Source organism: Notothenia coriiceps, unplaced genomic scaffold (assembly GCF_000735185.1).
Source record: "Notothenia coriiceps isolate Sejong01 unplaced genomic scaffold, NC01 NC01_scaffold00000312, whole genome shotgun sequence".
Lineage (NCBI taxonomy): Eukaryota > Metazoa > Chordata > Actinopteri > Perciformes > Nototheniidae > Notothenia > Notothenia coriiceps.
This window is the reverse complement of record NW_011333013.1, coordinates 99,173-111,817: the sequence shown is the minus strand read 5'-3', so window position 1 is coordinate 111,817 and position 12,645 is coordinate 99,173. Positions and strand designations below refer to the sequence as shown.

The 12,645-nt window shown below is 41.6% G+C and overlaps 2 protein-coding genes across 4 annotated transcripts in view; one reads left to right on the top strand and one right to left on the bottom strand.

The window, feature by feature from the left end:
* LOC104941484 (formin-like protein 16) overlaps positions 1-12,645 on the bottom strand; it is a 39,604-nt gene that overhangs the window by 6,722 nt on the left and 20,237 nt on the right. The window contains exons 2-8 of one of the 3 annotated variants that reach the window (XM_010766588.1): positions 5,408-5,618; positions 3,861-3,915; positions 3,612-3,702; positions 3,049-3,506; positions 2,481-2,645; positions 1,644-1,802; positions 120-254 (exon numbers count right to left, since the gene is read on the bottom strand). In XM_010766588.1, coding sequence (XP_010764890.1) covers positions 120-254; positions 1,644-1,802; positions 2,481-2,645; positions 3,049-3,506; positions 3,612-3,702; positions 3,861-3,915; positions 5,408-5,538 — 1,194 coding nt within the window. In that variant the 5' untranslated portion in view covers positions 5,539-5,618. The remainder of the gene's footprint in view (positions 1-119; positions 255-1,643; positions 1,803-2,480; positions 2,646-3,048; positions 3,507-3,611; positions 3,703-3,860; positions 3,916-5,407; positions 5,619-12,645) is intronic. The other 2 variants (XM_010766595.1, XM_010766604.1) reach the window with 2 other exon arrangements.
* Positions 7,780-12,645, top strand: part of LOC104941600 (sodium/potassium transporting ATPase interacting 4) — a 73,428-nt gene continuing 68,562 nt past the window's right edge. The window contains exons 1-3 of the mRNA XM_010766730.1: positions 7,780-7,854; positions 9,224-9,386; positions 10,207-10,369. Of these exons, the coding sequence (XP_010765032.1) occupies positions 7,780-7,854; positions 9,224-9,386; positions 10,207-10,369 (401 nt within the window). The remainder of the gene's footprint in view (positions 7,855-9,223; positions 9,387-10,206; positions 10,370-12,645) is intronic.

Genomic DNA, 12,645 nt, shown 5'->3' with positions numbered 1-12,645 from the left:
ACGCACGCACGCACGCACGCACGCACGCACGCACACACACACACACACACACACACACACACACACACACACACACACACACACACACACACACACACACACACACACACACACAGTACCTCCTTTGCAGTGGGGGGTGATGGGTGCCCCTGTACACTCTCTGCGCGGAGTGGAGGAGGGTGCAAGGTGATGATGTCATCTTCCTCTGGAGGCTTCCAGATGTACTGCTCCCCATTGCCCATGAACACTGGCTCCTGGTAAGCAAAATCAATTGAAGAGGCCAGGTGAGTGAATTAAACTGACACAGTGCAGCAATTTTCAAAACATGTTTTTACATGTATGACAAGTTGTGGTGTGTCTGACTGAGTGTCTGTGTTTATAGGTACATAATGACCATGTTGCACAGCATTAGGGAAATGGTGTGTGTGTATGTGAAAAAGTAACTGTTTATTAAACCCCAGTATTGTATTTGCATATTACCATAACATACTTAAAAAAATAAGGTGTACATGAACTGCTCTTGTTACTTTTTCATCACTTCTGGTGTTAACAAAACAATTAGAAACCAATTAGAAAGAATGTAGTAGTGTGTGCACATGTGACAGAGGAATATTAAACTTTGATTAGCTCCCCCTGTGCAGTGAGGCTGAGTAATAGAAGCAGGGGCACAGCAAATGGCTTCAACATGTGAACATTATTTATTCCCACACTGGCTGCTTGCTACCTGTTAGCCGTTTCTAGATAGACTTGCTGATAGATTGAACACACACACAAACACACACACACACACACACACACACACACACACACAGGCTTTTTGGAAGTCTGCCAAGCTCTTACATAATCCTTCCTTCCACTCTTTACTCTGGGCACTCTAATACTGTGCTGCAAAGCACACTGCAAAGAGGCGAATGGGCGGTATAAACACATACGCACAAACATGCACATACATGCACACTCACACACCGTCAAGGATTTAGCAAGCAAAGATAAAAAGGTCAACAACTGGGCAGACATCCACAGCCAAGTAAAAACAGTTTGAACAACTTTATCAAGCTCCTAAAATCACTAAAGGGAAAGACAAAGTCACCTGTTTTATGCTCTGCCAAACACACACTCACACACACAGTACTGCACGGCAATACACACATACATAAAGACTGGATATGTGTGCCAACAAACCCACAGGAAAGGCTGATCACCATCCGATCATTGTCCCTTTATTTCCCTCTCAGAACTGCCCTAAACTGTTTACAAACACATCCAGCTGGCACACACAACTCCATTATGCATGTAGGAAACTATAATCGGAGACAACATCTTAAAAACAAGATATTAAGGTTGGTTTATGTTTGTGAAATTCTATTTAACCTATTTTATTTTATTTGGGGTTATTTTGTTTTGAAAAACTGAAAATATGATGACACATACAATGACTATACTTGATCATTGTAAAGTATAAATGTGTGATAAAAGCAAGATAAGCCATCAGGTTCTGTAAATTGGAATATAAAGAGTTGTTTGTTTGCAGACAGTGCCCTCTGGTGGTAACCATACTGAGTTACAGTTTGGTAAGGTGACTTGTTAGGGGATTTGATGCATAAAGCTTTGTACAGAACATATTGATCCGATGATTCCTGTACCTTCGGGAAGGTTTGCAGGTGAAACGGCTCCAGTGCTTTGCGCGGAAACTCCTGACTGCGATGAAGTGGAGGAGGAGCTGTAGAGGGTGAATCACTCACACTCGAATGGTCTGAATGGCTGTCAGCACCGTTATTTTCCTTCCTGTTTGTCTTGTCGACCTTGAAGTATTGAGTCACCAGTGGAAATATCACTTTCAGTTATAGAATACAGCTAAAAGCCCTGTATCATACATGTAAAAGTAGTTCAAAAAATCAAAAATGTTACATTTTAAGTTCATATCAAGCAACTTTTGTTTATCTTTGATATCTGTCTCCAAAATGTAAATATAAACCGCTGCCTGTTATGATGCACTTTTAGAGAATTTATATTTATTCCCAGCCAGACAAGCTCATGGATGCCTTTATATCTCTCTGTGCAAAAAAACGGTTTGGCAAATATAGAACTGCTCAATTTAAAGTAAATAAAAAACACTTTCTCTAACACTGTATACATTCTTCTAACAGTTCTTCTTAAGATGACAAGTTATTTCTTTCTTGCTGTTGACCCAACTTTCAATTTCACTGAATCAGGTGATGTTATCTTTCGATTTTTGTTTGACGGTGTCATGTTAAAGCCTACATATACAGTACAGCAGAAAATCTGTGTTTTGTTTTAGTACACAATACACTTCTTGTTGGTATGCTACAGTATCGTTGAAGTCTACAGCCATACAACACATCACAAGGAATCCATGAGTTGATTTAAGTCTGAGAAAAATAAAACTTCCATTAAGGGCGCCACCACCACTACTAATTTAACAGAATATACGATTTAATACAAATCTAAGTCAATGTTACCTTTCGGAACTTCCGTATGGAAGCATACTCTGCTGCAGTTTGATCTTGGATGGCGAGAGAGTTGACAGAAGACAGAGGGGACCTGTTGACCCCATTCCCACCATTACCTATTCCTGCCATCGTCCCGTTAATGACGCCATTACCTCTGCCGTTCCCTCTGCCACCCTGGAGGAAAAAAAGACGAAGAAACACACAAGTTATAAGCTTACAAGAGATGTCAGTTTCTCACAAATATTTGTGATGATGCAGAACACACAGCAGCTGCAGCTTCAACACTTAAGAGCCACACACACACACACACGAGTTGATGATGATGTATGCCATCCACAGGCAAACAAAGAAATAACTGTTATAGCCGTCACACTAAAATCTAAAATATTGCTGCTATTACTATGCTTTTCTGCAGGCAACATGTTAGCTTGGGTTAGACTTGTGAAGTAATGACCATATATTTACCCTTGGAGATCATTTTCTGTCTAATAAATATGAATCACTGGGTGTGAGGCACTTCACATTTTCACATTCAACTCATGATACAGGTTTACAGGATCTGTGTGTATGTACGTACATTCACATGACCGTTCCCATTGCGAGCTCCGTTGGCCTGAGCGGGGGGGCTTTGGGCCGCTCTGATTGTAGCCGGAGTGCTGCTTGAGGAGGGCGGCGGGGCGGAGGGGACCTTGGGGCCTGTATCACCTTCCCGGACACCTACGCTTTCATACAGCCCGTCATCCAGGCAGTGAGTGGGGGTGGGGTTGTTGCGGATGCCCACCTCAGTGTAAGTGTGGTCTCGAGTCTCCCCTCCTACTACTACTCCTACTCCTACTCCTCCTCCTCCTCCACCTGCGCCACTTGCGCCACCTCCACCATCTCCTCCCGTTTCCCCTCCTCCCCCCTGACCAGATCCCGTGGGACTGGTGGGGATCTGGGGAAGCTGGCGCCCATGGGAGGGTCTTAGGTCGTTCTGCGAGCGCCGACTGTGGAGCAGCAGGAGGTCCATGCTGGCTGGACGGCTCTTGCCAACAGCTGCACAGAGAGGAAGAGGAAGAGGAAGAGGAGGAAGATGGCGGATGAGAGGGAAGCACTGAAATAGTGTCATGGTTGTATAATATCTTGTCACTCATCACTTACAGTTTCCATTGCAGGGAAAGCGATTGATCTCATGCAGCCTGGTGTCAGATTTGCTCATGGAGTTCAGTTTTGGGTGTCGAAGGGAACCCTGCTGTCACATACATATGAACACGTTAGTAATACATAAGGTTCATCTATTTTTCCAACCAGCTATTTAGGGAAAAAGTCGACATGAATAGTGTAGAAGGAGATTGCGACAGGGTAGATATGGAGGAGGGAAAGAGGGAGTAAAATGAAAGCATGTCTCACCATATTTACAGATGTCCCTTTCTCTCCGGCTGGGGGGTGCTTGCTCTTGCTTTTTCTGTCACAACATCAAAGGGAGGAAGGTCAACAGGAGCCGGTGGACAGAGAGAGAACATACACATTCAGAACAGAAAGATACTATCAGCATCTAACTTTGGTCGGGGCATAAAAGTCCTTGGTTTATATCAAGAGCCCAGTCGAACAGAGAGTGGAGCATGACTCAGGGTTTTGTCAATGCGGAGGATGTCCTTTGATGACAAACTTTTGCGTTTCTTTTCATGATAAGAACAAGAAGACTCATAAATATTATTTTGTAGTTTCCCTATGTGAATTCCCTTTACTATCCTGTGGTATTAATCCTGTGCAACAAAGTATCCGGAGTAGTTTAACGCAGCATCGTAGATCCCTGGAGGTGGCAGTAGCTAGGGGAACCTGTTGATATGGTGAGAGAGTGACGAGATGAAGACAAAAGCTCCTGGGTGAACGTGTGAATGTGACAACTGTTCTTCTTCAAAACACATGAGTTCCTAGTGGTGCATATTTAGCATTATGGTGCTAGGGGCAGACATTATAGAAAAATCTTCGAATTATACACTTTTCTCAAAATATAACTGAACATATGACGGTACATGGTCAGTTGTTTTAAGTCCATATCACTGCAGCTAGCTTTAGTTTCCCCACGTGAGCTGAAACCCACTCCCTTTCGCACAAACAGATGGGGCCCATGGGAAAGGCTCCTCCTATAGATGTTCATAATCTCATGAAACAGGAGAGGTGTTAAGATAAAAGTGCCATGAACGGATAAAGATGTATAAAGAAGTTGTTGACTAATATCTTGCTCAATATCTGTGATCCTAAGGGGGATTTTTTCAATCAATAGCAGAAAAATCAATAGTAGGTCTATCCTTTATTTGTACCTGACAAAGTCATTCTTAAACTGATTAAGCCTCTTAACATGACGTATATCCTTCTGGTGGCATTTACTTCGTTCTTTAGATCTTAACAATAGTGTGCTTTTATGTCCATGACATGAGCCGGACTGACATTTCTCTACATCCTTATCTGTGTATCCCATGGCAACAAAGCCACAGCGCAGCTTATGATTGGCCCCCGAGGGTTCTGAAAAAAATCACTGGATGTTCCATTGCTCTCGCCTGGCTCGGAGTATGATCCTCTCTAAACCGCGGGGTGCTCCATTGCTTTTGCCTGCTGAGGACTCTGCTTTAGAGGGGTGATGTGAGGCTGTTCTGACTCTGGCCTCTGCCTCCTCAGTGTCCTGTAAACATCATTTCATCTGATCTGACACTCGCAGCAATTAACATTCATTACTGCCACTCGGCTCAGAGCAGGGGATAAAAGAGGAAGAGAGGGCGGATGGAGGGAAGAGAAAGAAGGGAGTAGAAGATTTCAGAAGTAGTAGAGGCACATAAGTGGATGATGAGAGTGATCTGGGAGGGCACATAAAACTGGCAGCAGAGATGATAAAACTCTCTTCTTCTTTTTTCAGTGAGCCCTCTACTTTTTTTTAAATAATGTGACAGCCCTCTTACCTTTGGCATCCAACGCAGACAAGGACAATAAGGATGGTGACCACAAAGGCGGACGCCGCCGCGATGGCTCCCAGGAGCAGCAAGTTTTGGTAGGTAGTGTTCGGGAAAACTCCATCTCCTTTGTCCTCCATGACACCCACTCCCTCTCGCTTACTCACTCACTTCCGATCAAACTCAAAATCCGCCACACAGACTGTCTGCTCAGGAAAACCTGCAGAGACAAGGGTTGAGAAAGAAAGGAAGAAAAAGACACAACATATGAGTGACATGTGAGATAAGAACAACCTGAAGAAATGCTGCAGAGAGAGATGACAATGGTGTGTGTGTGTGTGTGTGTGTGTGTGTGTGTGTGTGTGTGTGTGTGTGTGTGTGTGTGTGTTTGGTGTGCCTCTGGCTTTTTGTCACTGTCTCTTTCTGACTTATCAGTTTCTATTTTTGACTCACAATAATGCACAGGAAATAGAACACCTTACAAGGCAGCCAGTATGAACGTGCCAAAAGAAAGGTTTCATCACACTGCTTCTTTTTGGTGTTAAAAAAAGATCAAATGATACCGTAACATTCATTTGACTAGCAGGAGAGATTCTAGTGTTAGTTAAATAGGAAAAACCAGCTGAGCTCCCCAGAGAAGTGTCTTGCTGTCGGAAGGACTAGATCTAGTGCTGCTACACTTCATTTAGTGACAGCACAGTTATTTTTTCTCTTCAATAAATGTGGCTCAAACACTCAATAGCATGTCTATCTTTTACAGGGGTAATGTATGCTGTACTACGAAGAATTAGCACTTTCCCCTCACTTATACCCTAAATACTTCTACGTCGCTGACACAAAAGGGCAAATAAACCATCTACAACCATCCACTCCTCACACACACACACACTGATTTGTTCTCAGAGAATACTGCACGTCAGATTTAAAGGAATAGTTTTGGAAAAATACGCCTTTTTGCTTTGTTTCTGAAAGTGACATGTCAGACCCACTTGTGTGTAAGGTATATAGCTGCAGGACAGTTATATACATAAAGTGGTACATTTTCACAAAAATGTTCAAACTTAGAAAGACCCGGTGCAACTGGCTCGTGAAGTATAGCCTCCATAATGTCACTTAAACACATCATTTGTTCAGTTTGAGGAACATAAATGTTCACATTTTCTGACCTATCAGCACAGGACATATGGAATTAAGGAGAGTCAAAACCTCACTGCTCTGCACATCTCCCGTAGGAACTCACATATGCTGTGCATTCCTTTATAGACAGAGACAATGGCAGCAATGTGGTTTAAGTATTAGATTAGAGAAACATCAGGGATCCAAATGACAAAGCAAGCAGCGAGCAGAAGGAGGTCATGGCAAGCTACTGTATATATTGTGAGTGAGAGAGATTCTGGAACATACCACCACAGGATCTGGCTCTAGCTTTCTGTTTCTTGGAGATAAAACTGCATCTTTTTTCTCTCTATGTCCTCTTTTCTTGGTCCCTCTCTCTTCCTCCTCCTCCTCCTCCTCCTCTCCCTCTCTCTGTCCGTCTGCCTGACCCTGCAGATATGTGAGGCGATGCACGGCGAATGAATTAGCAGAGCAGAGGCCTCAGACAGCCCTTTATGGAATAGACAGACAGGCAGGGTGCAACACCGTGGAGAGAGGAGAACGGAGATGGAGAGGGTGAATGAAAGGGAAGGGGGGAAAAGAGAAGCGACGAGACACAGGAGCAAACGAGTGGGATGAAAGGACAGACAGGTGGGACAAGATGCAAGAAACCGAGGGGGAGACAGAGAAAGAGGGGAGCACACTTACATCACGAAGGAGGAACGAAGAGGGGAGGGTGTATTAAGCAGTGGGGGAGGGAAAAGAGAAAAGAGAGTGATGAGACGAAGAAGATGAAGACAGTGAGAGAAATAGCGGGGAAGCCTGTGCAATGAGCGCAGAGAAGGGGGGGAACAGAATGAAAGGGGGGAGAGGCGCGATGAGAAGGAGGTCATCATCGGCGGTCTGTTTCTGCCTGCATTTTGTCAGCCCACTTCTGAAATATTCAGAGGAGAAACACATACAAGGGCTTCTGAACTGCCAGCGCACACAAAGCAGAATTGGCGCACATGTCTCGCAGCAGACTTAACAGAATGTGAAGCTCACAAGTGGAGAACAAGCCTCTGGAGGAGGAGAGGCAGTGTGTGCACGACGCGCACAACGCCCCTGCAGCACGCTCGACAACGACACACAGTTAGGGTGCAAGAAGGTTTATTTCAGCATCTGTCTTCCTCTCAGAAACATTATGAGTGAAATGATGACAATGATAATAACAGCATATTGAGAATGATGACGGGGAGGGTGATAGCCCGGTGGACGCCTGCTGCCGGGTGATGATTATCATAAAGATGCCAGGAATGATGATGATGACGATGATGAAGGGTGCAGATACTAATACCGATGGTAATGATGGCGATAATGAGGTCAAACTGAGAGCTAGGGAGACGCGTTGAGGGGCGGATGCTAGCAGAAGAGATGGCAGAGCAGCGAGCAGCGAGCAGGATGCAGCAGTGCATCGCAACCACAGGGTGGAGGTTTCCTCTGAGATCACACAGACACACACACACACACACACACACACACACACACACAAAGGTGCTCTAGCCACACCTGTGTGTGATTTCCAGGGGTTCACATGCTGTCCTGAACGAGGAACGGTGACAAGCTGCGAGTAGATTTATAGTTGTGATGAAGAGTTGTCCCAGCGCTGGTCTGGAGTATCCGTTACCTCCTCACACATAGAGCAGTTTATAAAGCTTTGTGCGCCATAAAACTCTGATCCGCTCCATTAATTGGCCTGAAGTTCCTTTTGGACGCTGCTTGTGTGTGTGAATGTGTACTTGTGCTTATGTTGTTGCCAGTACCAATGAGGGCCTATTTGTTACTAGGCCTATAAAATAAGGATTTTAGTGTGCGTGCGATTCGGCCTTGGATGATTTTTATGAGACTGGCTATGTTGCAAAACATGTAGCTCATTTTAAGGATTGTTGAAGTCATCTCTAATAAGTTGTCGTTAAAATTTAAGATCCGCACAGTGCAATTTTCCGTCTATTTAGCAGTTTGTTTCATAGCATCGAATTGCTTCCATAATTATGTGATCGCAAATCTCTCTGCAGCACGGATTAGTTCAGTTATTTCCACCCTGGAAAATTCAAACATGCTACCGTATGAACCACAAACTAAGGGGAAATGCAATGTCAAATGTTGTTGAAGAAATAAGAATAATTTTTTAAAACGTACTTATTCATTCACGCTCAATTATGGTGTCCTTGAAATGACAGGCTTGCCTTGTGTAATTCAAAGTTATTTTACTTTCCAATCATGGATTTTACATATGACATTTCTATTAAAACATTAAATTGGAAATATAATTGAAATCATACTTAATAGTGTTTCTTTAATTTTCTCACACACACAATACATTTAAAAAAAGACTGTCTTTCTCTTTCCTTTTCTCCATCCACCTCCTCTCATCTTTTCTTCAGCGTTTTTCTTCCTTCCACATCTGGAAACAATAATCTGAATGCAGCCCCGGTGTGTAAATCCCCCTGTTGTTTATCAGTGGAGATCAGTAGGAGAGAAGCCATAAAACAAGGAGGACATCATTCATCAGATAGTTGTCAGGGATATTTTGGAGTGGGTGTAAGCATGTGTGTGTAAACGCACATAACGCTTCTATTGTATGGTAATCATTACTAGTTTCCAACCCAAATTGAAGTATTTTTCTTAATAGGCAACTGTCTAAATATTTATAATTTTAATTATTTAAACGGTATCCGCCTTGTGTTTCAGGAGGAGCAGGAGACCAGCTACACCATCCTGCGTGCACGGGGCTGTAACGTGACTCTGAGCAGTCTGAAGCCCAACACGGCCTACCTGCTGCAGATCAGAGCGCGCACGGCAGCCGGGTACGGAGCCAGCAGCCCCAGCTTTCAGTTCGAGACCAGCCCCGACTGTAAGTGCAGCTTATCATAATGATCATTTTACTGTTCAGAATCAGAATACCTTTGTTAGTCCCACATAGGGGACATTTACATTGTTACAGCAGAAAAGAGCCGAAGACAGCTTAATGTTACCTAAGTAGCATGCATAAAATAAATATTCAAGATAAAAGAAAAATTATAATAAAAAAAGTTACACAATTTACAAAAAAACACATGTTGTAACAGTTCTGAAAGTTTTCAGTTGTTGTTGAAAATAAGGAAAAGTAGAAAAAGGAATACCCTGGCCATTTTCCTTTTACGTTGGTCTTTTAATATTTGAATCGTTTAACCTTTATTCAAATTATGACGTTTTTATTACTATTATCTTTTTAATGTTGTTGTACCTATATGTTTACTTTATTGTATAAGGTTTCGTATTGTTGCATCTATTCCCTTAGTCTTGTGTCTTATTTCTATTATCATACCTTTTACCTCCTTAACCTGTTCAAATGTTATATTTGGTTGCTATGCTGCATGTATCTGTAAAGGTCTTAACATCTGATCTGAGGGGAGTTTATTTTTAACTTGTGATCTCTGCCATTTTGTAAAGCACTTTGAGCTGCACGTGCTGTTTGAAAAGTGCTACTGTATATAAATAATTGTATTATTATTATTATTAAAAATGTAAAGGTTTTGGTTATTTGAAACTAATGCACTAGGATTCCTGCGGTTCTGAATTCTAACTTTCTGTTAGCCCCTTTGGGTTTCAACAGCTGCAGTGTGTTGTTTTCTGTATTATTTAACGAGTATCCTTAATTAACTTCTCATCACCTGTTTCTCTCTGACTTTCAGCAGCCTTCTCCATCTCCAGTGAGAGCAGCCAGGTTGTTCTGATCGCCATCTCCTCCGCCGTGGCCATCATCCTGCTCACTGTGTTGCTGTACGTTCTGATTGGCAGGTCTGTCCGCCTGTCACTTCACCTGATTGTCAACGAGTGTTTACTCCTCCAATCACAGTAATCCTGTTGCTCTCCATCCCTCCAGGTGTACCTTAACGTCGATTAGATGACTAATGACTGCAAACTTTATTTTAATATTTCACCAAATAAGATTTGTTCTGTTTCTCCCTTATAATTCCTGTAAGACATAATGTAACAGCTGTACATACGTTTGTGTATATAAGAGAAAACTATAAATTGTGTGTGTGTGTGTGTGTGTGTGTGTGTGTGTGTGTGTGTGTGTGTGTGTGTGTGTGTGTGTGTGTGTGTGTGTGTGTGTGTGTGTGTGTGTGTGTGTGTGTGTGTTTGTGTGTGTGTGTTTAAAATTGGCAGTCACTACTGTTCAGAGAGAGTATAAATCCATGGCTCATTATAAGACTTACTGATCCTCTCTTGGTTTATAAGAGCTGGGATTATACACACACACACACACACACACACACACACACACACACACACACACACACACACACACAGCACAGCACAGAACAAGACACATGCACAGCAGCATCAAATGCTACCTTTTATGTTGCAAATCTAACTCTTAACATTTCACAATCTTTGAAATAAAAATTCAAACCATCAATTTATTTAAGCTTTAGATGTACAAGCTATACAGTCTCTTCATTATGCAATATATGCTCAACAAAAGATAATCAGTTTCTACTCTTAGTAATGCTTGTTTTAAAAATTCAGCTTAGTTTTCATAAGTCCTAAAAACAGTTTTTGAGACAGTTAAAGGTTTATATCCTTATTTTAAGCTCTCAGCTTTAACGTTTTGTGCCTTTCACATTTCCTCTTAGGGTGCGTCATTCACAAAACCATCTTCTGACCAAAAGAGTGTCATGGGTTTCTTGTAACATTTTGATGACGACCCTGATAACGTAATAACGTTTTTTTCTGTGCCAAGGAAAGCATTTTACAGTGTTTTTAACGTGTCTTCTGTTTAATTAGATATTCAAATGAGTCATTAATAACCCAGAAGCTGTTTTTTTAGACAATGCTTCGACAATGAATGAACAAAAGTGGGTCATTTCTCAAGGTTTAAAAATAACCTGATTTCAGAGATGACATTTAGATTTACAGTTACATTTGGAATGACATCATAAGTTGTAATAAATTGTTAATGCTTTGCGTAGACAAGACATGTGGGTTCAGCTTTCTGTGTCCGACAGCTTTTACTGAGAGAGAGAGAATAGAAGCGTCTGCAATAACAACAGAGCCAAATGCTGGAGAGAGCATCAACTGGGAAGCTTTTATGAGGCTGAGTGTATATAAAGTATATTAAAGTTAACCTCAGCATTTCTTAGGTGATTCCCTGTAGTGATCTCAAATTATAGAAATCTTTGCAGCTTCTTAAGGAGAATTTTTTCGGGGGATATGAAGTGTATGGTTGTTACCGCACTGAAGCATATGGATGTAAAAAACATATTAGTATCGACTGTAAGAGGAAACATTTCAATAAGCTTAACGTAAAGGTGCTTCAGTGTTGTTATGAGAATCCCTTCAAATAAGCAGTATGTAACAGCAGAGTATAATACAGTATATGTAGACTCCCCAACCTACAACACAATACATCTCACAGCATGAGATGCTCATTCCCTGCTAGTTTTAGATCATAATGTTTGCATCTTTAGAGAAAGTGTAGGTTTTCCAAGTGTGAACTTCATATTAAGGCCCGATTACATTTACCCACAATATTATGACCACTAGGTTTTGGATGCAACATATATATATGTTTTTAGATTCAGTTGTCACGCTTTCTGAGGATCATTATACCAGCTGTTCATAACAAATAAAAGGTTAGAATGGAAATCACTGATAATAGAATATAGAAAAACGATGTGTCTCCAGAATTTGCCTGATCATTGTTTATTTCAGTATCAAAGTTAAACGGGACGGTTGTCAGAATATTGAAGGGGCAAATCTGTCCTTCTTTCAATCCCATGGCAATTTTATATACTTCCAAACTCAGAGCAAGATTATATTTTAAATAAAATATATACCCTTTAACTCAAATTATCTTTATCAATATTAACCTACAAATTCCAGTAATGATTGTGCTCGTTTGAGGAAACCTGTGTAATAATGATAATAATAATAATAATAACTTACATTTATTTAGCACCTTTCAGGGGACGCAAGGTCGTGTAAGATTTCCTGCAATAACTTTTGTGCTAAACAATTTAGAAAATGGTAAATTCTTTTGAAAAAAAGCCCCAGTCACTGACTTACATAACAACAACCGTTTTAATTGGAACTACTTTCAACCCATGAAATACTCCCTATGAAAA